The sequence below is a fragment of the Dioscorea cayenensis genome, chromosome 19 (genome assembly GCF_009730915.1).
Source record: "Dioscorea cayenensis subsp. rotundata cultivar TDr96_F1 chromosome 19, TDr96_F1_v2_PseudoChromosome.rev07_lg8_w22 25.fasta, whole genome shotgun sequence".
NCBI classification, from domain to species: domain Eukaryota; kingdom Viridiplantae; phylum Streptophyta; class Magnoliopsida; order Dioscoreales; family Dioscoreaceae; genus Dioscorea; species Dioscorea cayenensis.
The window spans coordinates 3412826-3438182 of NC_052489.1; the positions used below are offsets into that span (position 1 = coordinate 3412826).

Genomic DNA, 25357 nt, shown 5'->3' on the forward strand with positions numbered 1-25357 from the left:
GTAAATTAGCAAATTTAGGCAAAGTCACACTAACTTGCACGAAATGAAATATCAAATCCAATTCAATTCATAAGCAAATTTAGCTTGTCATTTCAGCACGTTAGAAGCTGCTAGTTTATTGGAGAGCATAATCAGAAAGATAAGGAAAATAGACTCTCAGGTGAGAAACAGCAGGAGTTTAGCAGGAAAACCAGCAAGTTTATTCTCATTTACCGTAGTCAGAAGTATAAACAGAATTATATCCATGTGCAATGTATGAGTCCAAAAAGCTGATGGAATAATTCTCAAGGAACAACCAATAAAGAGTCTTGATCTTGATAAGAAAGTTCACTTTACCAAATATAAAAAGAATGACCTGAATATGATCTTCTGCAATAATGGTTTTTCGGATGTCCAGACACCGCTCCAATAGTTCTTGAGCATCCTGTAGGCTTCCAAGGGACTGGAGAGTCAAGGCCAGGTCTTCAGCTGCAACTACAGTATCCATAGAATCCCAGCCCTAGGAAAAAAGAAGTGCCTATAAATACCAAATAAGGGAAGCGGATAAATATACATAACAGGATCGCCCATCATGCACCAATTTCTTGTTAAAATGGAATGACTTGAAGCATATTATTCGCATTCCATATTTGTACTGTCCTTGATACTAACATTCAGCTTGGGCCTCAGTTTTTCTCTCATCTAAACTAGCTATTCCAATTACAATTGGGATTTTACTTTTAATTGGACAGCAAATAAATTTCCACAAAACCAAATAAATACAAAAATTTTGAAAATCCAAAAGAAAAGGGATAGAAACAAATCAAATGTATGCATAAGACAAAATCAAGCTCATTTCTTGGCAAATCAAAGTAACTTTGATGACTAACCACCAATACATGTGATAAGGTTTGTCAAACGAGATAACAATCAAAATAACTAACATGTTAAAATTAGCTGGGCAATTGTACTAATAATCTAATTAACCAAAAATTACATCCAAAAAAAAGAATGTGGATGTAGATACCAGCATATTCAATAAAATATTCTGATATATTAAGAATGCGCCAAAGCCATTACTACAACATAGCAATGGAAAAAATGGTAACATGCCCTAGCAAATATGGTTAAGAATATCACATAACACCACAGTTTATAAAAGATACAATGAAAATTGAGTGGTTAAGATATCAATTAGCTACGCAACATGTTCAACTGAAAAAAAAAATATAATTGACAATCATATGTAGAGAGTACTGCAACATATCCCACACAAGTTAACGATAGAGTAAAATAGTGACAAAACAATTTAAAAAGTAAAATGGGAAAATATTTTAAATATTAACTCGCTAAAAGAAGTAAACCTTCGAGATTTCCAAAATGTGCAAGATCTTCCTCTGCAGATTTTCAGCCTCAACCAATCTATTAGACTTGAGTAACATCTGTTAAAAAGATCCAAACCACTATTTATACAATATAGGAGATAGGCTCGTCAGCTACTCTAAGTAATTACCTGGTAAGCCTAAGAGAATAATCTAAAAATATATCATTAAGCATGCAAAGTAATTCCAAAAAAAAAAAAAAAAAAAAAAAAAAAAAAATTAAGCCCCCCAAACCTTACTCATGAATGGCTTCTATCTCAACTTATCAAGCAAGGCACATGCACGGAGTCTCGAAAAATAATTGACAAGAAAATTTAAAGCTTCCAGAATAATAAATTCCACTCCAGAAAGGAAAGAGAAAAGAACAAAAAGTGCAGCACAGAGTATCATCTACAAATTGCATTTAGCAACTGCAGATGGAATGTATTTTCACATTCATTTACATTCCAGATGATTTGCTTTAAAACAGAAAATCCTTAGAGATCAAAAGCAGAAAAATCACAAAAAATAATAGTGCCTCATCTGGACGTCCTCATAGCAACAGTTCATAAGTCATAGAGGTATAAAACCAAAGACAACTACCCCGCATATCTAAATCCCTCACTAATGCTATGCATGCAATCCAAGAACATTTGACAATATACAATCAACCATGGGATAACTAGACCATAATCACCATTATTGCCTAACTGAAAATGTTGCACAAGTCAAAGGTAAAACAATTATAAAACAATCTGAATATGTCAACCTAACTTGGTGTGAGCATAGCTGTGAGTAGATGAAATATGCACAAAAGTGATTCAAAAAGGAACTATTCTTGGAATTAATGTAGTACCTTACAATTAAGACTGATTAAAATCATAAATGATTTAAAGAGGGTCCAAGAGTAATTATTCTTCTTCCACATAATTATTTGTGAAACAACTGGTAAACGCAAGGGAGCCCCATCCAATAAATTCATGTTCTCCCGACCTTGCCAAATAAGTAGGTTTAGTTACATATTAACAGGGTCAGAACCACATCCCTAGGTTGTGTAGAAGTTCCAAAATTTTCCCAGGTCTGGGAAACATGAAGATTAGCTTATCATCAAAACCAGAAAGTTTTGCTTTTGAAAACGTCAGCATCTTTCTTTCTCTGCCTGAGTTTTCTCTGTAGATCAGATTGGATCCCTGTGATCCATATACAATATAGTGGTACAAGTATAGTAACATATGTTGGCATTACACAATCTTTTAGTAAATCAAAATGCCATTGTTACTGCTAGTAAGATGGAAATAGTTCCAAATTGTTTTGCTTAAACAGCATAGCCTATTCCCCAGCAAAGGCAAATATAAAAAAGCTATTCACATTTCCACAAAAAAGATTAATCAGCACCTGAGCTTTAGTTAGGAATGGAAGTGGGCGGGCGGGCGGGAATGGGATCCCCGTCCCCATCCCCGCTCTCCACGGGCGGGATTCCCGGTTTAAAATTTCCTGTGGGGAAAAAAATCCGCCCCCAAACCCTCCCCCAGCGCCACTTCCCCATGGGATCCCCGCCCCGCCCAAAACATAGATAGTTTGATACAAAAATTATGATCAAAAGCCATCAAAAAATTTCATATGGGTTATACTTAAACACTAAACTAAAAAATGCAAAGAAGAATTTCCTGTAAATAACTATAATATTTCTAATGCATTTATGTTACACATATGCTAAAGATGCTATATACAATTGTAAATAAAAAAAATAATGTATAATGAAATAAAATAAAAATTCTCAACCAAAGTTTTTTTTTTTTTACAACATACACATCATATATAAAATAAAAATTCACACAAAATATTTCTCCTAACAAGTCATAATATAATGTATGATGAAACAATAACATTAAGGTACAAATTAAGTAATACAAATAACATAAAGTTTGAATTTTAATTTTGTAAATATATTATATAATAATTTTATTAAAATAATTTAAGATTTTATTAAATAAATATGTTTTAATGAAATATATAAATATAAATAGTTAATAAGTTGTATGAAATAATTGTGAGTCCAATTTTATAATATAAAGATAAATTAATGAGTAAGAGTTTAAATGTTTAATGGATTGAAAAAATAATATTTATCACTAAATAAATAAAATATAACGTTATTTCAAATTTATTGTTACAATTATATTTAAATTTTAAACTCAGTTATTTTAAATTAAGTTTCTATTAAATATGAAAGTTATATTTATACTAAAACTTATTAATAACTAAAAAATATTAACAAATAAATATTTATTGATTATATATATAATATTATATTAATGTTGAAATAATTTTTAATAAATACATTAAAAATATATAAATTTTTTTGTTGAGAATTCCCAGAGGGCACGGGAATCCCTGTGCTCATGGGAGCGGGGCGGGAGAGCATTCCCCGCCCCCGCCCCCGCCCCCGCCCCGCCCCCCACTTCCATCCCTAGCTTTAGTGTTGGCTAACCCATAAGACGAACAGGACAAATGACCATCATGGTATTCACAAATTACAAAGTACAACAGTTGAGTAACAAAGGCCTTTTCTTAGAATTTTTGCCCCTTATCCTCAAACAAAGTGTTACCTTTGACAGTGGAAGACGTAAAGATAGCTAACAAAGCAAATATATCAGCAATCACTATATACGTTAGTAACCAAGAGAAGTTAGAACCTTGTAGACACCAATAAAGACAGATCTGCCAATAAAGACAGATCTTCCAGATCAGAAACTTAATGAGATGCTGCCAACAATATACCTGTGAAAGATACCTCATCCTACGGACACATGTTGTTGTTTCACCTTGGCCAATTTCCTAAAAAATAAATAAAATCAAGCAGTATATATCATAAAAAAATGTCCCTGCATGATAAAAGTAACAATGGCTAAGGATGAACCTCCAATATCCTGATAGACTCCTGAACAAGAGCCACAGAATCCTTTTCTTTTCCTTGTAAATGCAAAACCTGGAATGGAAAATATGACCGTCCTGATTTCAATAAGTGAGAACATGCAAAGTATCCATGCATTTCTAAGTAAAATCAGCATGGAAACTGAGTGAAAATGTTGAAATCAAGATATCCACTTCCTATGGGATTTGACAAAGGACAGTATTCATATCCACAAAAATGAAGCAAGGAGGCTTAAAGATTCCAATTCACACCCAAAAATAAAAAATAAAAAAATAACAAAATATAAGCAAAAACCATGAGCTTGGTTTGAAAAATGCAAAACAGCAAAGGAAATAATAGACAAGAACATATGGAATGATGAGAAAAAAACTATCACACCTTTTTGTTTCCAATGAAATCATCTCTATGACTCTTTATCATGATCCTTTGTAAGGCTTTCGTTCTATTTTATTCCTTTTTAACTATTACCCACAAATGAAGTTTCATGACTTACTACCTAAGCTACTTTATGTATATGTGTTTCACATATTTCCACTTCTCAATGTCTCTTAAAATTGGCACATCCCCAACTCTTTTTCTCCCATACTCATGCAGATGTATAGTGTGTATGGAATAAGAGGTGCAAACAGGGTTTGCGTGCGACAGTTGATTCGAATGTCCAGCATTCATGGGCGAAAGGTTAGTATTATAGCAGAATAAGAAGTTTGCACACAACTATTTGGACTGCTTGAAATCATCTCTATGACTCTTTATCATGATCCTTTGTAAGGCGTTCGTTCTATTTTATTCCTTTTTAACTATTACCCACAAATGAAGTTTCATGACTCACTACCTAAGCTACTTTATGTATATGTGTTTCACATATTTCCACTTCTCAATGTCTCTTAAAATTGGCACATCCCCAACTCTTTTTCTCCCATACTCATGCAGATGTATAGTGTGTATGGAATAAGAGGTGCAAACAGGGTTTGCGTGCGACAGTTGATTCGAATGTCCAGCATTCATGGGCGAAAGGTTAGTATTATAGCAGAATAAGAAGTTTGCACACAACTATTTGGACTGCTTGAAGACTGATTGGCATATTTCCAGAAACATGGAAAGAAGAGGATAAATAAAGAGCATGCCATTCTAAAAGATTACCATCCGTTTTTATTGTCACATATTTCTTGCCACCTTTAAAAATGAATGTGGCATATTCTAAATTGTTTGAAAAGAAAAAAAGGATTGAAGAAAAACAAGGTGATAAGTCCTGACCCAAAAAATATGTCCCTCTGAAAACCTATAAGAAACAACACTATAGAATATAACGTACACATATATGTATGTAGATATATATATACATATATATATAAACATGATTTCATAATTTCATACAAAGAAGTTCTTCAGATAGAGAAATAGCAGAGTACCGTTCCAAGATGATACATTGTGTTTGCATAGTCTGTATGGCCATACCCCAAAACCCGTCCCTTTATCTGCACAATTTGTGCAAGAACCATAAGGAGACAAACAAAAAAATTGAAATTAGAACTAGAGTTAGTGAACACCATCTTAAGATCAATGGTTGAGGTGGTTATAGAAATTGCTAGGATTTATACCTTCAAAGCCCGCTGCCAAAGAAACAAAAAAGGACCAAACATCAGTAAAAATAAATCACCATCATCAAGACAAGCTTTACGCATACTTCAAATTTTTTCATCCTAAAATGTAGGAATTCCTTACTGATAATTTAACATTTAATTAAGAAGACGCGCCTAGATAGTTAATCAATTTAAGTGCACAATGCATCGATTAAATGTTTCAGATAGAACTACAACATTGAAAATAAAGTACCTTTACTGTGGATAATATCTGGGAAACTAGATCAATACACAAGTGAATATCTTTCAACTCTTGCAGCCAATGGACAAAACAAGCAAATATCACAACCAACAAAAATAAAATTGACACCAACAAAAAAAGAGCATGCATGTCAAATCAGGCAAACACAAAATTTACCTAAATTTTAACTAGCAGAGGGCATTCATATCCTTACAAAAATATATGCATAGATTAAATGTTTCAAATAGAACTACAACATTGAAAATAAAGATTCTTTACTGTGGATAATATCTGGGAAACTAGATCAATACACAAGTGAATATCTTTCAACTCTTGCAGCCAATGGACAAAACAAGCAAATATCACAACCAACAAAAATAAAATTGAAACCAACAAAAAAAGAGCATGCATGTCAAATCAGGCAAACACAAAATTTACCTAAATTTTAACTAGCAGAGGGCATTCATCTCCTTACAAAAATATATGCTACAGGGGTAGAATAGATATACATTTAACTAATACCTCATAGCATGCATGTGCTTGGTCTAGTTTCCGCTGAGCAAGATAAAATTGTCCGAGGTTGTGAAAAGCAGCACCTACACTAGAATAACCGGATCACTTCAGTTCATATGTTTTAGACAACGCTCAAGAAATCAACAGTTTGGTTGCTGTATATACTTTAGAAAAGGAAATAAAAAGACACTTAATCTGCCATGTCTAATTGTGTTATAAAAATTACCGTTATTTATTTGGCAGGCATAGAACATATTCATTATGGTAAAGCAAGAGGTCCATTTTACCAGATGAACTCTCCAAAGCCTTTAAGAATAAAAATAAAGGACAGAATTAGGAGCAACATAAACCTACCGTATATCATCAGTCCCAAATGATTCTTCTAGAATATTAATAGCTTCCAGGTACAATGGCTCAGCTTTTTCAAAAGCCTTTCTCACCCGGTAAAGCTCTGCCTACACCAAAAACATAACTAATAGTAAGCTGAAAATATATAATTCAAATCATAGACTATCTATAAAGAAAGAAATGCATTTAAAACAAGATAGCAGAGACTTCCCCAAGAGATACTTTTAGGTAGTCTTATCACTGGCAGCTGCTAGCCAAAAATAATTATATACTTCACCAATATTTTTGTTGTTTCTACCAGATTGGTTTAAAATAGCAGCCTACTGACAAAGTTGTGCATATATTCTACACAACAACATCGAATAATTTCATGACCATATTTACTTTGCTTAGTTGATTTCTACAGGAAGACAGGGCAGCAAAATAGTTCGCACTTCCATAATTACAGCAAGCCTTTTACTGTGGTAAAGTTTGAACTTGTGAAAGTGCTTGCCAACACACTGTTTTGAGAGGTACACACACATTTTTAGTAAGAAATAAAAGATACTGCAGAGAACAACATTAGTATATTAGAAAGTAAAGGTGAAAAGGACCAGAGAGTATGAACCTTCATGGTGATTCTGCTTCTAAACAAAAACAATTGAAAAAAGGTTGACTTCTTGTTCAGTGAAAGTTCTTTCACTAAGCTGATTCAATCCGGAAGTGCAGCTAGGATCAGATATAGAAGAGATTGAAAGGAAACATGTAATAGATAACAAGCCATAGATTTAAAAAAAAAGGAATATCAACAAGATGCTCTGCTTCTAAAAATGACAGGAAAATATCAGCCTTTTGCTCAACGAAAGATCATCCAATCCTCTAATTCAAATTCAAAGTCCAACCAGACTTGGAAAAGAGTTATAAATGACAACAGAAACTGCAAAACTCACAGTACCTTCTGAATGTAGTGATAAAAGCAAGGCACAGACAAAAGAGCATGTGAGCTAAGAGGGAACTGCTGAAAAATGGACGGGCAACAGCAAATGGCAACCATCATCTAATTAGGAGTTTGACATACATATCAAACAGGTCAACAATAGCTTTGACCATACAACTTCATGCACACACATGTCAGCTGCATAGTTTTCATACTAACAAAACAGCCATAGTTCCACCAAATCCATCTTTGAGTTTTATGTTTCATTGCTTAGGAGAAAAATTTCTAATTTATCCTTCTCCAATATTATGTAAGCGCACACATGTGAGTTTCACCCCACCAATCAAGCCTCATCACACCTTTGCTGACACAGCCTTTCATCACCAAGGCCAAGATGGTAATGCATGTATGCTCTAATTCATCCATCCAGATCTGGCCAGACACCACCAATAGACACATCAAATCTAGCTGCACACAAGCTTGATGCCTCAGTGGTTTATTGCTGAGGTGCAAACAGTGGTAACTACATCATCCATCGATCCATCCATTCACCACTATATCCTTACTCACTTTCCCATGCATTTAACTCACCATTCTCATCTTGGACAATATATGACACTACTGTCTTGTGCCTCAGACTTCTTTCGCAATCATAGCATATACAAATAAAATGCATCGGAAAAATCTTAGCACATATTTGAGAGAATGGTTTCAAAATGGTAATAGGGGCTAACTGAGTTACTAGCCATGGCATGACTTCTAGCAATTAAATATTAAAGAAACCATACCAAATTATTGCATGATGATGCAACATGAGGGTCCCTGGTTCCAAACCCTTCTTTCGCCTCTTCCAAAGCTGCCAAGAAATACTTCTCAGCTTCATCTAGTTTGCCCTGCAACAGAAGACAAAGGCTTATGGATACAACACAAAAATCCAAAATTGATGATTTACTAATAATGCAATAAATATCCATAAGCTGCCAAGAAATACTTCGCAGCTTCATCTAGTTTGCCCTGCAACAGAAGACAAAGGCTCATGGATACAACACAAAAATCCAAAATTGATGATTTACTCATAATGCAATAAATATCCATAAGCAAATAAGCACATGATTGGTTTAAATCTCAATATTAATGGACAAATAGGTATATCATATGTGGTCAGCATTATATTTTCCTCAAGAAGTTAGAATAATAAAACAAGATAAAATTCTGCATCAGAGTTCAACAAGAAGCAAAATCAGGCAAAGCACAATAGCCGTGTGTGCACTAGATCATGGTTGCATGTTCAGGGTAGTCAGTATTTTTGACAAACAGAAGGTGGAAGACAGAAGAAAGCACACAGTTTACTCAATATTTACTCAATACGTGCTTTAAGAAAAAGTTCTCTGCCATTATCAGTAAAAATTCTCCACTTAGATGTATGTGCATTTGATATCACCGAACCATCTTCAATTCGGCGCAAACCAGCTAAAAAACCCTGCCCTTGATCATTATCAACCACAGAAGAATCTTCAGCCAATACAAGGTTCTCACTCAAACCAATAAATAGTGCTGCAAAACCATGAATCTTGAGATTAATTTGTGATTGTACTCAGAATAGGCCCAAAATCAGAAATGGAATTCAGACAAAATAAAATACTTGATAATAGAGCAAATAAACCAGTGTATCAATCTATACATAAAGATTGGCATAATACTATTTTGGGTGCATTTCCTTTATCACCTAGGAAATGAAGAAATAAATATAAGATAAAAAAATAAAATAAATAGAGACAGGAAGCAACCTGAAATATCAAGCTTAGTAGATTTACACCAAGGAGGTGGCTCTCATTATACCAAACAGAACTAGAAGATTTCACCATAAGCATTATTTTATAATGATAGGACGCCTCATAAAACAAAAATTTCAATGATTCATGAAGTCTAATTTAGCCAACAGCAGTCAAACCAATATTTTTTCATAAACTCTTAACCCATTCAAAACATATTAGAAAATAGCATCATTTCCATAATAACAAAAAACTGAATCCATTTCAGGTGGGCACATGCCCAACTCAAAGTGCGCTTCAACACCCAAGCCCTAGATAGGAACTGTCCAACCAATCCTTTCTAAGTAAAATGTATACCAAGTCTAAGATACGCATATGTGGAACTTAAGAAGTTCTGAGGTTATTTCATGCTAAAAGACAATTAAAATACATTGACAATATAAATAAATGATCATAAAGTTGTCAATTGTAGTCCCTATTTTAAATTCTGTATGCTTTAGGCTGCTACTGATACATTTCCACTGCACACCATATTGTAGCAGCCACACCCTTGACCCTTCTACATTATAAAAATTCATATAGGTAACATAAAATATGATATCATGGAATTCTTGTTTGACGAATTGCATAATGCATCAACTCTAAGGAATTAAAATCCAAACCTCTCATAAACAAAAATTTCATGAGTGCTTGGCTTTTCAGCAGTAGCTGCAATAAACCAAGCACGAAAAACACATCTTGTTCACAGTTCAGTTCTTCTATATGAAATATATCAAGGAGCAAAAGGTCATGGCAAGACAAAATCACATCAGAAGTTGCCAGAGAGCAAACACCTGTTTGTCCAAATAGCATGATCCCTGATAACATACGCCAATGGTGTTTACTCCACGTTGATGAACTGGAACAAATTTGCGCACAAATGTCTGGTGAACCTAAAAGCAGAAAGAGTCTATTAAGACTATAGCTGACAATGCACTACAAAAAAATTAAAATGCCACCAAACACAGTGGAGAATATATCCAAAAGAACAAGTTCTTCATATTGGTTTAAGATAGATAAAGAAAGCATTCACCTGCATACATCATGATTCAATGAATTAAAATGGATGCCAAGCACCACAAGTTATCTAGCCTACTGCAATGTTGAATATGTCACATACAACATTCTCAAACTGCCAACCAAAGTAGATACCATACACTTGTAACATCTATAATGCAACATCTAATAATGGAATCAATTGGAAGAATGAATTTAAATGGATGCCAAGCACCACAAGTTAACTAGCCTACTGCAATGTTGAATATGTCACATACAACATTCTCAAACTGCCAACCAAAGTAGATACCACACACTTGTAACATCTATAATGCAACATCTAATAATGGAATCAATTGGAAGAATCAAGTCGCTTCACCTCATTCAGAAAGTTACATCAAGGCAGAAATCATGCAGCCCTATTTCACAAGTCAAGCAATCCAAACTCCAAAGTGAAAATATTCATGAGAGATTTCACAGTAAAGCACTGAAGAATTAATCTTGCCACAAATTGTTAATTTAAATAAATAAATAAATAATCCAATCATGCAAAAACATGGCACCCTGTTAAGTTAAAATTAAAATCCATTTCCTTGATGGCTAAAATGATCAGAAATTGCAAGAGATCTTGTTTAGTTTTTGGTCAGCATGAAAAGACAAAAATGCCTGCAATCAGATTTTTCCTTTAGGAAAAATGTTTTATTGTTAGGGACTTGAAAGATCTATTACATTCCAGAAACATCAACAATTCAAATTTCAGATTGGTCCAGCTGAAATGTAAATAACGCCTTTTGTATACCCCATTACAAGAATTTCAAAATTCATTCAAGAAAAAGAAACAAAGACATCGTGAATGACATGCCGTTCATGTTGCTCGTTACCTTACCAACATTTCACTAATCACCATCCAAGATAGTAAATAAGAGAAATTCTGCCTCACCAATAAACTAGGAAGGAAGCAATATAACCCACAGAGAATTAAAGGAAACTATAACTCTCATGTTGGTCAAAACCAACATATATCATGGATTCTCGTTAGAAACACAAAACAAGAAATACAGCAAGCATAAAATCACACTCAAAAATAAATAAATAAATAAAAATTAAAAACAGTAACAAATCAACAATGCTAAACTATATTAGTCCATAATTGATCATATAGCCCAGTGAATATTACACCAAATCCCGTCCCCCAAAATTCACGACAAAAAGAAACTTAGAATGACCAATGAACCTCATCATCTACCTTAAAAACAATAATAATAAATCAAGATTTGGAAATGAACCAAAACTCCCAAACCATTTAAAAATGAACCAGTTTCTATCAAGAAAATAAGTAAAGAGGCCGTTAACAGCCAATAAATTCGACTACCTCTTCCATGAAAAAAAAAACACAACAAACATATATCATGGATTCTCATCAGAAACACAAAACACGAAATACAACAAACATATAATCACAATAAAAAAATGAAGACAATAAAAACAGTAATAAATCATGAACAATGCTAAACTATATAAGTTCGTAACTGATCATATAGGCCAGCGAATACTTCAAATTCCTTCTCCAAAAAAAACACAACAAAAAGAAACTTAAAAAGACCCACAAACCACATCATCTACATTACAAACAACAACAGCAACAACAACAACCATAATAATAAATCAAGATTTAAAGATGACCTAAAATTCTCAAACCCATTTAAAAACGAACCAATTTCTATCAAGAAAACAAGTAAAAGAGGCCGTTAACATCCAACAAAATCGAAATCAATACTCATTTCGTAAAATTTTAAAAAAACAAAAACAAAACAAAACAAAAAAAAAAAGAAACAGGCTGCAAACTTGTTGGAGAAAAACCAAGAAAAGCTAACAGAGATCACCAGATAAAGCGAAGCAGGGATTGATATTGGATAGAATCCGAGCAGCCGGGAATCGGAGTGCAGACTGGATTCTTTTAGAAAACCCTAGGGTTCGTCGAATTAGCATCTTGCCAAACCCTAGCAGAGGAGTGAAGTGGAAACCAATCCGAGAAGCGAGAGAAGCGGCAATGCCCGGTGCTCTTATTTATAGGGTGGGATGAGCCAATGTTACCGTTGGCTCATTGAAACGGATCCGGGTGCTTTCAGATCCGATAACCCGTTTTATTACTTAAAACTGGTGCTCATATTTATGCGTTATTAGTGGATTATAATGTACATAATTAGTTTAATTGCTTAAAATAGGTAAGAGTTAAACTGCTAATAATGAGGGCGGTTCGTTTGTTTTCTTCTTTTCATGATAAGCACTTTCTTTAGAAATTATTGGAATAATTACTTCCCTTATAAATAATTATATTGTTTTTTTTAATTATATATGAGATACTAAAGATTTAGAAAACTAATACTCACAATCTTATAAATGTTTAAGTGATAACTTAATTTGAATAAAAATGATACTTGGTGATTTGAATTTGACTTTCTACTTCTGTACAAGAGTTTGAATTTTAAAAATAGAAATGATTTTTCGCTATTATTTATAATCATGAATAATCATTATTCCATGGTTCATCTATTTAGAGTTTGAAATTTTGATCATCATTCACAATTCATAGATTTATATTCTTATTTTTTTTAAACTTCTAAAATTTCACATGTAATAATTTTTTGATAAGTAAAAATGGCATGGCTTTCCATTTTCATCCTGAGAAAAAAAAAAATATTTTATTAAAAAAAAATTATAATTACTTCTAATATAATATTATACATATCTAGTATATATGTTGCTCTTCTAACTTTATAAGAGTTTGAATTTTAAAAATTCAAGTTATATTTCGATATTATTTGGAATCATAAGCAATCATCACAGATTTTTCATGCTTATTTTTTATTTTCAAAATTTCACATATAATAATTATTTAACAAGTAAAAAATCCTGTTGCTTTCTATTTTTATGGAGGAAATAATACTATAATACTAATATTATTATTATTATTATTTCTAATTTAATATATATATATATATATATATATATGATCACGGGATATATGTTTATTTTCACGCGTGAAGGTACCGCCATTTATCGCTGAATCACCCGGAAAAAGAAAATTAGGGTTTGTCGATCGAGGCCGGTGATTGATCCGGCGGTGAATTGGCACTTGTTAGCATTCGATTTCGAGGAGGAGAAGGTGAGGAAGAGGAGCTCGATTTCGGTTCAGGGGTTCTCGGAATCTCAGCTCAGACGGGATGGTGGACACTCTGTTGATAATCCCGGCAGCCGTTCTCCGGAATCTTGCCGACAAGCTCTATGAGAAGCGCAAGAATGCGGCTTTGGAAGTATTGTTTCAGAGCTCTTGTTTGATCTTTAGGGTTTAGTTGGGTTTGGGGTTATTGGTTCGAATTGTTTGTTGAACTGTGGAGAATGGCAGCTTGAAGGGATTGTGAAGAATCTGGCGATGGCGAGGGAGCATGAGAAGATCAATGGGATTATCAACCATTTGACAACGGAATTCACCTATTCGCCACAAGCAAATCATCGGAAGGTTGTTGATTGTTCATTTTTAGTCGTATTTTGATTCATCTTGTTTATATAAACTGTTCGTTAGGTTGCTCAGTGTCAATGTTTGCAGGGTGGATTGATCGGGCTTGCAGCAGTAACTGTTGGTTTGGCAACTGAAGCACCTCAGCATCTTGAGGTTGGTGGCTTGAACCTCCCTCTATTTGTCATAACTAGCAATTCTCAATTTTAAAGATTTTGATTTGTTTTCTAAATCTTGCTTTGCATATTCTTCTGGAAGCTTTGTTGTTAAATTTCTGTATTGGACACTTTGTCTGCTATGTTTGGTGTTGTCATGACTAACTTTTAGTCTGATGCTGGTTGAGATCTTTGGTTGATTGGTATAGTCAGGTTGAATTGGATGCCTGTCCCGCATTTCTTTTGTTTGTGAGCTTTGCATCCATACTTTGTTTACATGGATGAAAAATTGGGTATCTATCAGATGTGGTCACATGTTTCTATATCAGAGTGTTTATATATCAGCTGTGTTTTTGGTGTGTGTGTGCTCTAGATGCTTCGATCACATGATAATTGGGAGAATTTTACCTTATCCATAGAGTTTCTCCATTCCTACTGATATGCGATTTTAGCAGAAGTAATTGAAATTTTGTTACATGGCTTCATGTTAGGAATGGTAAAACTCATCCTTGTTAAGTGTGAATTGCTTCATACATTATCATGAAAGATTAACATGGAGTTTAAATTAACTGTACATACCTGTGTATCCTTTAGATACATAAGGAGTTTTTGTTAATTTTTAGCTGTTCAGGGTTTGTTCATAAGGATTTTTTTTTTAATATATATGAAGTTATTTACAGTTGTAATTTTTTGTGTCTTCATTTATTTATTTTACTTGAAACACATGATTTATAGAACCCACTAATACTTTTTGTAGTAACTGAACTATTTAGTGAAAAGTCTGGTAACCCAAAAAAACCTGAACCTACTTTTGAATTCTTAAATCTGGCAATTTGTTGACTATGGTGGCTACTGCCATCACTTGGTTTATTAGAGAAGCTATTTTTTTGAAGTGCATGTGATGATACAGCTATATGCAAGGATCTTCTCCTTAGAGAGTCATGTATGCAATGATATTTTTGCTTTTGTTTCTCAGAACTACAAGCTTCAATTACGAAGAGATATTACATGTTCTTGCTATTTGGTGATTGTCTTTCAAGCTTTTATGCGATGCATAGTCATTTAGAGTTGCAATTGCCACAGGTTGACTCCTATGCTAAATTGTAATGCTAGTGTCTGATTACCAGGGTAGTGTATTTAGACTTATTTGATTACTCCACAACACTCATGAGCAAATTGGACAACCTCTTGAAAACTGTACTTCCTATGTATAATATTCTTTTTGTTGCTGTTAAACTCTCGCAAATAATTCGAAATTCTGTTGGTATAGAAATTAGTATTTAATACATTGCTTATATTTTGTTGCAGTTAATAAAGCACCTCTCTCTTCCTATTTCTCATTGCTCATTTGCTTGATAACTCACTTCTAGACTAATGATTACTTACGAAATCAATCTTTTTTAAATTTACTCCTTGTATTGCCTTTAATTGTCAGCAAATTGTACCTCCTGTACTTAATTCCTTCATAGATCAAGACAGCCGAGTTCGATATTATGCTTGTGAAGCACTATATAATATAGCAAAGGTCAGTATGGGTAACTTTCAATAAGTAGTAGCGTTGTGTTATTCAGCAATAGTAGTCTAACTTACACATTCTTTGTTTCTAACCAGGTTGTCAGAGGTGATTTCATAGTTTATTTCAATCAGATATTTGATGCGCTTTGTAAGCTTTCAGCAGATTCAGATGCTAATGTGCAGAGTGCTGCTCATCTTTTGGACCGGCTTGTAAAGGTATGTATTGAATGCCATGTAAAAAATCATCAAAATTTGTATTTTCATAAATTTCATTTTTTTGGGAAATGACTTGGTTGAATTTCATAACCAGGAAATTGTAACTGATAGTGATCAGTTCAGGTGAGTGTCCTCAGGAATTATTGATGAGTTCTTCATTGTTTTTCATATTTCAAAAACAATATAGCTTGTCTGTCTATATATTTTCTCTTTGAAGCATAGAAGAGTTTATACCACTCCTTAGAGAGCGAATGAATGTACTCAACCCTTTTGTGCGGCAATTTTTGGTTGGTTGGATCACCGTGTTGGACAGTGTTCCAGAGATCGACATGCTTGGTTTCCTTCCGGATTTTCTTGATGGTATGTCTTAGTGGAAGGTATTTCTTCTAGTTTTACATTCTTGTTTTTCTTTTTGAAACAAGTGAATTATTTGGCTATGCAGGTTTATTTAACATGTTAAGTGATTCCAGCCATGAAATACGGCAACAGGCTGATTCTGCACTTTCTGAATTCCTGCAAGAAATAAAAAACTCTCCAGTAAGCCTTAAATTCTCCAAAGATTCGTATGAGTTCTTTTAATAATTGTTGGATGGGAGTCATCAAGTGTTTTAGTCTCTGCTTAGGTTTCAATGGTACATCAATTGCTGTTTATTGCCTCAGTCTGTCTTTTATTTTTACATGCACATTTGCCGATCTGAAGAATGTAGATTATGGTCGAATGGCTGAAATTTTGGTACGAAGGGCAGCTTCTCATGATGAATTTACTCGTTTGACGGCTATAACATGGGTGAGAAAATATACACATGCAAGTCCATTGGCCATTTGACTCATTGTTCTTGTGCTATTGTTTAAATGTTTTAAGGCTAGGTATTATTGTGATTTTCTTAGCAAATGGTGATTGTGATTTGTGAGTATATTTAGTTTCTGGTGAATGTGCTGTTCATAACTACAGTTTAATATTTTTGCCCAGATAAATGAATTTGTGAAACTTGGTGGAAACCAGCTAGTTCCATACTTTGCTGATATGTTGGGAGCTGTACTACCCTGCATATCTGATAAAGAAGAAAAGATAAAAATGGTAGGTTTTCTTTCTTTTCTCCAACTCCATAGCTCTATTGACTTTTTTTTTGTTTTCTGGATACTGGACCTGATTATGTACTATCATTCGGTGAATGGTCAGGTTGCCCGTGAAACCAATGAAGAGCTTCGTTCTTTTCATGCTGATCCAGTGGAAGGATTTGATATTAGATCTATCCTCTCTGTTGCCAGGAGGTTTGTAATTTGTTATCTCAAAAAATAATAGATTTACAGGTTGGTTATGCCTGCATTCACTTGGGGATGCCTCTTGTGCCTCTTAGTGAGGGGACAGGAGAAAAGTGCCGAGAACAAAGTAATTTTGGTTCCATGATACCTCGTCTAGCTGTATTATGAGTTTTCCTGCTTGCTGACAGAGAGTTGACAAGTGAATGGGAAGCTACTAGAATTGAGGCTTTGAATTGGATCACTATACTTTTGGCCCAGTATCGAGCTGAGGTACTTCATTCAAAGTTTTAATCTCATGGTTGTGGTTTCTTATTCAATGACTGATAATGACCATTTTGTGACTGAAAAGTAAATGTAGAAAGAATAAGAAACTAGAAAGTCAGAATCCATGATATGGGGATTTGTCATAGAGCCAACTTTGTTATTAAGGGATTATTGGATGGTATGAAATTTTCTTTATAGTATATCTTTTCGCACCATAACATTTTCATCTTTTCTATGTGACCAGCTCTTTAACCTAGGGATGTTGACTGTGTCAGTTAGCTTCCAAGTTCTTCATTGAATTGATTGAGTTGGTTCTTCAGTGAGGTGGTCAAAATTGTTATTCTATCAAGGCACGGTCAACTTGAAGTAGGACTTAGGTTATTGAGCAGCTTGTTGTTGTCATATGTTGGTTTGTTTTGGTTTGGTCCAAACTAATATTTGGTTGTCTTCACTGTCAAAAATTAAGTGCACTTGACACCTAACAATGCATATTTTCTTATTGTTTGATTGGTTCATCTACTTAGGACTTTATACATCCAATTATATTTATGTAGTTGCATGTGGCTGGTCTTTTCTGTCTTCTGTCTGTGGAGGCATGGTTTGTTTCATTTGTTTATCATGATACATGTCCATTATTTTCAAGTAATTTTCTTTGGGGCATTATTGTCTGTGACATGAATATTTGGATGAACTCTGCTTTTGTTGATAATATCCAATCAGTTTATTGTAAATCATTTTTCCTAATGATGATTGATTTTATCCGATGTAGACATATTTCTTATTTTATTTTCTGATTGTTGGTTATCTAGGTTAAGGTCTTTACGTTTTGTGTTTGTATCTTACACAGGTTATATCACATTTGAATGACATGTTTGGTTCTCTTTTGATTGCACTGTCTGATCCGTCTGATGAGGTAACATTTTTATGAGCTTTTACTTGTGCTTATGTCCAAGTCTTTTATACTTTCTACTTGAATATGGCTCATACTTAGTACTGTACGTCTTGAAAAACAAAGAGTCGTGTATCGGGTTGTCTTTGTTTTGAAACTATGGGAGATTTTATGTAATTAATAAAATTGAGAGAACTTAGAAAACGGTATATTATAATGGAAAAATAGTCATCAACCTATGATTAAGGAAACCTGAAAATTTTATTAGCAGCTAATTTATGCTTAAATTGTGTTTCTGCATATATGTGAGGTTATCATGACTTGATTAGATATTCTTGCACTCCACCATAGACATCATATCATAAATGAAATCATAAGCCATTTTGGTGAACCTCTCCATTGTTGAAATATTGCTTGTTTACTAGTTTTCTCTCAAGATCTCTCATGGATGGGGTTGCCTTCTTTCTCAGATGTGAATTTGATAGACAACATTGGTGCCTTAAGAGTATCCATCTTACAAGAGTTTAAGTTCTACAAAGTAGCATTTCTGTTATGAAATTTGTGTCAATTTAACATGTGTCTTAGGGATTCTGAATTTTGATAACTGATGAGTGTTTTTCATTATCATTGCCTTTAGGCTTACTAGATAGCAAGCATCCCTGCAATTCATTGGGCAATGAGTTAATAGTTGGGTCTTATTCGATGAGGCCAGACATAAAATCTGGCTGCAGACAAGATAAATATCTTTATTTTGTTTCCTGTTTTATATAGTAATATAGTATTGATTTTTGTTTAGAGGGAAGAACAAAATGAATATAGGAGCCTGTTGCTGAGAAGCAAAAATTCAGATTTATAGGACAGAATCTTTTATATTTTTATTTATTTATATGATCTCATCAAATGACGAATGGTGACATGGAGAGTGTTAGATTTAAGAAATAGAATTGATTGACCTATTAGTTTCTGTAACTATAACCATAAAAGAAGAAATTAAATAATCATTCATGTAAGGAAGAAGAAGATATTTAACAGTATTAAGGTCTAAACTATTTTGTGGTTTGTATTAGTAAAGGCGAAATTGTCAGCTAATAAAAGAAAATGATTGGGTGCTATGCATTTGCTTTTGATTGTATTGCCATGATTTGGTCAAGAAACAATATTTAGAAAGGCTTTGTCAACTAAGCAATGCATATTTATGTGTATTGCTGGATGGTTATATACTTATATGGTATTGACCCGATTTTCTTATTAGCTGGCTGTTTACCATTAAAAATTGTAGACATCTGTGAATTATATAACTAGCCTTTAAAAGTCTTTTAGATCAAAATTAGATCTGGACCCAATTCATGCCCAATCCAGAACTGTTAAGATCTGATTGACAATACTGAATATTCTTAAATTCAAGAGTTGGACCTTAGCTATACTAGGAGATCCTATGTTTGTTTTTGGTGGGTTTATGATAAGGGTTTTGAAATTTGAGTTTTTATTGATGGGAAACTTTTATCCTAAGTTAATCTACCTTTTACTTAATTAGTAGTAAAAGTGAACAAGTTCAATTAAAATTATTTTGTTCCAATCAATGTTTGACACTTATTTATAGTTAATTAATTTTAAATATAACTAATGATGATAGTTATTGAATTAAATTTTATAAAAAATTTATTCATATTCAAAGTTATCCCAAGGTATCCACCAACCAAACACACCCTTTATGGGACCACTGGAGTTTTCTTTTTGGTCTTCCAGATGTGCTTTCATCAACAATGTTGGTGTTTGGGCGAAGGGGAATGCTAAGAATGGAATTGCCAGCTTTTCAAGAAGAAAAGCTTGTCTAGCTGCTCTTAACCCACATGTTAATTTGGTTAAAAAGTTCACTTGAGCTAGCTGGACATGATTCATAAATTAAAGAGTTTGGACATGATTTGGTGAAAATGTGTAACTTCCAGTTGCATGTGGGGATAAATAAGCAGCAGGAATCCCGTACTAGGTGGTTGAAGTGTTGAACATGATTCGGTGAAAGTGTGTAACAACATATGGTTGCATGCAGAGATAAATAGGTATAAATTGTGGCCATGACTTGGTTGGTTGTTAGTGGCTAAAAGTCATTATCGCTACAGTACTTATCTAAATCACACTGGCAAAAAGGATCCATAATTTATTTTGTAATTTTATATATGTGCTTGTGCATGCGTGTGTGTGTGTGTGTGTGCATATATTTAAATTGTAAGAACCTGCTTGTATCTAACCTACTTCAGGTAAACCTGATTTCTCCCAAGTTTAAGATGAATTATGTTGGATCTAAAAATTCTCTTGACATACCAAATGACCCGTATTTGAGTTTTTGTTTTACTCTTAACATGATAAGGCTCCCTAAACTGAATAAGGATTTGTCATGATGCTTAAATAGGTTTTTCACTTAAGAATTCATGCGGCTTATTTGCAATTTTCCCCCCAAAATGATGTAACTCAATGATTATTTGCAGGTAGTTTTGCTTGTTATTGAAGTACATGCATGCATAGCAAGAGATTCTTTACACTTCCAGCAACTCATTGTTTTGCTTATTCACAACTTCCGGTCTAACCAGTCACTTCTTGAAAAGTACGTCTTTGACTTTTAATTCTGCATCTGATGTTGTGCTTTCCTTTTTTATGATGTAAATAATTGACTGGTTGCTTACGAGGAAGAAAAATGTTTAAAGAGATAAAATTAATTCAACGTATGTGACTTGAAGTGAATGCATGATCACTTTTATTTGGTCTTTCTTCAGACGTGGTGCTTTGATTGTACGCCGACTTTGCGTCCTTTTGGATGCTGAGCGGGTTTATCGAGAATTTTCAACAATATTAGAGGGAGAACATGATTTGGATTTTGCGTCTACTATGGTTCAGGTCTTTTTTTCTTTTATATGGGCTAAGATATATAAACTTCATTTTTTGAACCACAAAAGGACACTTTTGTAACTTTTTTTTTTTTTTCAAATTTGAGATTTCAGGCCCTGAATTTGATTTTACTCACTTCACCTGAACTGGCTGACCTACGGAATATTCTAAAGCAATCACTTCTAAATGTTACTGGGAAAGATTTATTTGTTTCTTTATATGCTTCGTGGTGCCATTCAGCAATGGCAACCATAAGTTTGTGTCTTCTTGCTCAGGTAGGCTTACATGCTTTATGGTTATTTAGTAGTGAGGCATTATATTCTTTATTATTTTCTGACTATTTTTACTTCTATTGAAGGCGTATCATCATGCCAGTACTATTATTCAATCTCTTGGGGAAGAAGACATAAATTCAAAGTTCTTGATACAATTGGACAAGTTAATTCGGCTTCTGGAGAGTCCAATCTTTGCTTACTTAAGATTACAGGTACTTTTTCTGCAGCTGTTTTAATCGTTTGTCCCTTCTGTATATGTTCCTACACTCTTTTCACTAGCATTGATTCCTTCAGTTGGATAGAAAAAGCTTCTATCAGAAGCTTAAAAAGAAGCATGAAGGCCTCTTTTTTTTTTTTTATCTACCTCTTTTAGGTTTGATTTCTTCTTAAAACTTTCCATTTTAGTCTATTTATAAAGATTTTAATCCCATACAACTCTTCGGTGATTTACTTGTAGATTTCTGTTAGTGGTGATACAAACTTCTTGATTTTATCTTTGTAGTAATTTAACATTCAAAAATTGCAGCTTCAAGATCCTGAAAGATATATGTGGTTGCTGAAATCTTTGTATGGTCTTCTGATGCTATTACCTCAGGTAAGTTGGCCTGTTATGCTTGCCTCTTGTTAATTTTCCTGGGTAAGTAGTTAGAGCTTATTTTGATGCTTTGCCATAATCATGGAAGTCTTTAAAAAAATGGAGAACATGGTTGAGTAACATAGAACACCTTGAGGTATCTGAATTGGAAGTGTTTTGCTCACTGAAGCCCAAGCACAATTAGATGCACCTAGTGAAATTTCTAAAGCTTGATGATGCTGTGGTTTAATTCCTCATAACTATGCGATATTTCTTTTGGGCTGATAACATCTTGAAGTTCAAAGCATGGTTGTTTGGTGAATGGCATCCGTGTGTGTTTCTATTCTATTAACAGTAGTTGATTTGCTTAAAACTGAAGAAGAGAAATGCTATGCAGCAGTTTCGGGCCAGAGTTTGTCGATCTTATGCTAGTTTATTTTCTTCCTGCTTGTATACTCTTTTTGATACTTACATTGGTCATGCAGCAAAGTGCAGCCTTCAAGATATTACGGACAAGATTAAAAACTGCATCATCACATGGTTCGAGTACGGATCAGGCAAAGCGATCTTCAGCCAATGCATATTCCCAGATTCTACAAGTGCCTGAAGTCATTAAGAGTGAAGAATTAGGGAATATGCATGACGCGATTAACTTTACATCTAGATTACACCAATTTGAGCACACGCAAAATCAGCATCGGTTGCACACCAAATTGCAGCGGCAGACCTACAACTCAACATCTTCCACAATTTTACAGGTTTGCAGTGCTTAACTGGGTCAACTTTTTCTGGTATTAGGAAATTTAGGTCAACTAAGCATTATCGTGTAATATTTATGTTGATTTTTTTTTTTGTGCGTGCGATTAGATTTGCTTACTTGAGTTTAATTTGCTCTCACTAAATATGTAGCGAATGCGAAATTCTGGAGGATCTCGCCAGTCTTCACCAATTCTAGACATGACTCGTCCTCCTTCTATGCCTTCACAGACCAGTGGACAGTTTCAACAATGACTTGGTTTTTTATCTGGCAATATGCTGTCAATGCCATACTGGATGTCTGGATCAGGGGACTATCAAATTAGTTTAAGCACCACTTGCAAGGGTAGAGATACGTGGGTGTAAAAATGTGTTTGATCAGCTTGATCATTGTCTAAGCTGAGGATGGTGATCTGATTGAGATATCATTGACATTGCCTTGAGCTATTCTTTCTCCCAGAGACCCGCTCATGTGGTCATGTGTATTTTTTGTTTGTAGGCCATGAGTCAGAGGCAGGTTGGGTGGGAAGTTAGTTTTTACGTCAAGTTTAATGATCACAATAAAGCAGCCAGGAAATGTACAATATTGTCTTTGCAAGTCCTAGTATACAAGTTTTCCTGTTTCTAGTATTTCCTCTATGACTCTAATTTTCATCTAGTCTTGATTTATTTGCCTGAGATAACTAACATTGCAGAAAGCTTGGCCTCTGTCGAAGCTATTTTCTGTTGGATGATTACTTTTGCTGTCATATGCTAACTACATAGTCATTGATGACTACTCCAGGGTATTCTGCATGTATTTTGTCTGGAATGGAGATTGTTTGAGGAGAAGACAGCAATTCAGGCCTGGTTATAGTCAGATCCCTGAAGATTCTCGTAATGATGAGTGCTTATGATAATTTGCAGAGCAAGTGCTCCAATTTTGTGAGGTGAGGACAATTATTTCTTGAAAGGCCATATTCTCCTTTAAATAGTTCAGTTTGGTGGAACAGGGTTATGGGGATGTGTTATCAATCATAGGGTGCCGAGTTTCATTTATCTCACATTGTCTTTCTTTACTTGAAACTTCAATCACATGTAGATTAATCAAAGGAAAGGAAGTTCAGTTATCTGGAATAGGGTTCCATGGATTTGTTATCGTTTCAAGTTTCTGTTTTTCTTTACTTGAAACTTTAATCACATGTAGATTAATCTGAGGAAGTTATGGCTTGGCAAGTTTTAAGTATTTAGTGATGCAACACTGGCATGCCATCAAGCATGTTGCTTATCAGCATGTAGCCATTGACCTCATTTGAATTAGGAGTTTTTTGCATCAGGAAACCTGGAATAATGCATGATCATAGTTTTCCAATATGGTAGGAGTCTTTCTAATATAAGACATGTCAAGTATGGTGATTGGAGAGGATTAAGAAAGTTGCTGACACTGGATAGCCCATATATTGTTTTGATGATTAAACTTCTTAACATGCTCTATTTTTCTTGAGAGAATTGGTAGCCTTTGTAATCATAAGATAGTATGGAGTAAAGAGTATATCCTCTTATGCAGAAAGAAGTTCACTCTTATCTTGTATGGCTTATCAAATGCTATGCTGATTCCAGGTATTATCCAAACCAGGATTCCTCGTAAGCAGGCTTCCTTGCTTTTCTATTTTCTATCTTACAGATATCCTCAGCTTGAAGTTGCATGTTTTGCATGTATTTGCTCAGCATGCAATTCATTTTACAAAAGCACCAAAAATTAAATGGCGGGAAGCTCTTCATCCTCTCACCTATCATAGGAAATTTCTAATGGTTATATTTTCTTGTTTATTTCTCCTAAATCATCTAAGTATATACATGTAACAGTTTTTGTTTTAAAATCATTTTTCTTATGTTCCTAAGATTGTCTTGCATATGCTAAACTCCTTGCATTTAGTTTAAATCAATTGGAGCTTGTTACTGTTTCATAAATGATGATAAATTCTTCTGCAGTAACATTATTTGGTACTTGTCTTTGCCCAGAGGTTGCTGATATCTGTTGAGAGGCCATGCCAGGGCAGGTATTACTGCACAAACTTCACTCTTTCCTGTGTGTGTGTATTATATGTGTACAATATGATATTTTCTTTTGTTTGACTATGTGCCGTCGGAGTTAGCCCTCTGTTGCATCCTTTGGGCGTTGTTCAATATGCGCGCACCGGGTTGAGTTCAATACTTTAATATACTTGTTCTAGATGTAATATATATATATATATATATATATATATATATATATATATATATGAGAAAAATTGCTGGCATGGCCCTGTAAAAGTGGGTAATATATTCTTACAAAATGTATTTATTTGTTTATATACCTTTATCATTCAAAATTAAGTTATAAATTTTATTAAA

The 25357-nt window shown here is 34.0% G+C and overlaps 2 protein-coding genes across 5 annotated transcripts in view; one reads left to right on the plus strand and one right to left on the minus strand.

Moving 5' to 3' along the window:
• LOC120249973 overlaps positions 1-12702 on the minus strand; it is a 36740-nt gene extending 24038 nt beyond the window's left edge. For all 4 annotated transcript variants that reach the window (XM_039258692.1, XM_039258691.1, XM_039258693.1 and 1 more), the window contains exons 1-12: positions 12564-12702; positions 10479-10577; positions 9246-9427; positions 8662-8766; positions 6964-7064; positions 6619-6697; positions 5874-5885; positions 5685-5750; positions 4261-4329; positions 4122-4178; positions 1344-1421; positions 356-499 (exon numbers count right to left, since the gene is read on the minus strand). In XM_039258692.1, the coding sequence (XP_039114626.1) occupies positions 356-499; positions 1344-1421; positions 4122-4178; positions 4261-4329; positions 5685-5750; positions 5874-5885; positions 6619-6697; positions 6964-7064; positions 8662-8766; positions 9246-9427; positions 10479-10577; positions 12564-12669 (1098 nt within the window). In that variant the 5' untranslated portion in view covers positions 12670-12702. The remainder of the gene's footprint in view (positions 1-355; positions 500-1343; positions 1422-4121; positions 4179-4260; positions 4330-5684; positions 5751-5873; positions 5886-6618; positions 6698-6963; positions 7065-8661; positions 8767-9245; positions 9428-10478; positions 10578-12563) is intronic.
• Positions 12703-13714: 1012 nt separating this feature from the next.
• Positions 13715-23913, plus strand: LOC120249611 (protein VAC14 homolog). The gene is made up of 20 exons (XM_039258185.1): positions 13715-13994; positions 14087-14200; positions 14288-14353; positions 15788-15877; positions 15964-16083; positions 16178-16206; positions 16301-16443; positions 16526-16620; positions 16784-16870; positions 17054-17161; positions 17264-17355; positions 17535-17616; positions 18458-18523; positions 20983-21098; positions 21268-21388; positions 21493-21654; positions 21738-21866; positions 22181-22249; positions 22714-22986; positions 23138-23913. Exons 1-20 carry the CDS (start codon positions 13905-13907, stop codon positions 23237-23239), a joined length of 2154 nt encoding a protein of 717 aa, XP_039114119.1. The 5' UTR covers positions 13715-13904; the 3' UTR covers positions 23240-23913.
• The last annotated feature ends 1444 nt before the right edge of the window (positions 23914-25357 follow it).

Excerpts from the sequence above, each read along its gene's own strand:
- LOC120249611 (XM_039258185.1), top strand. The coding sequence starts at position 13,905 with ATGGTGGACACTCTGTTGATAATCCCGGCAGCCGTTCTCCGGAATCTT. Across the intron at positions 15,878-15,963 it reads CACTATATAATATAGCAAAG|GTTGTCAGAGGTGATTTCAT; the intron begins GTCAGTATGGGT and ends GTTTCTAACCAG. Across the intron at positions 21,655-21,737 it reads GTTTGTGTCTTCTTGCTCAG|GCGTATCATCATGCCAGTAC; the intron begins GTAGGCTTACAT and ends CTTCTATTGAAG.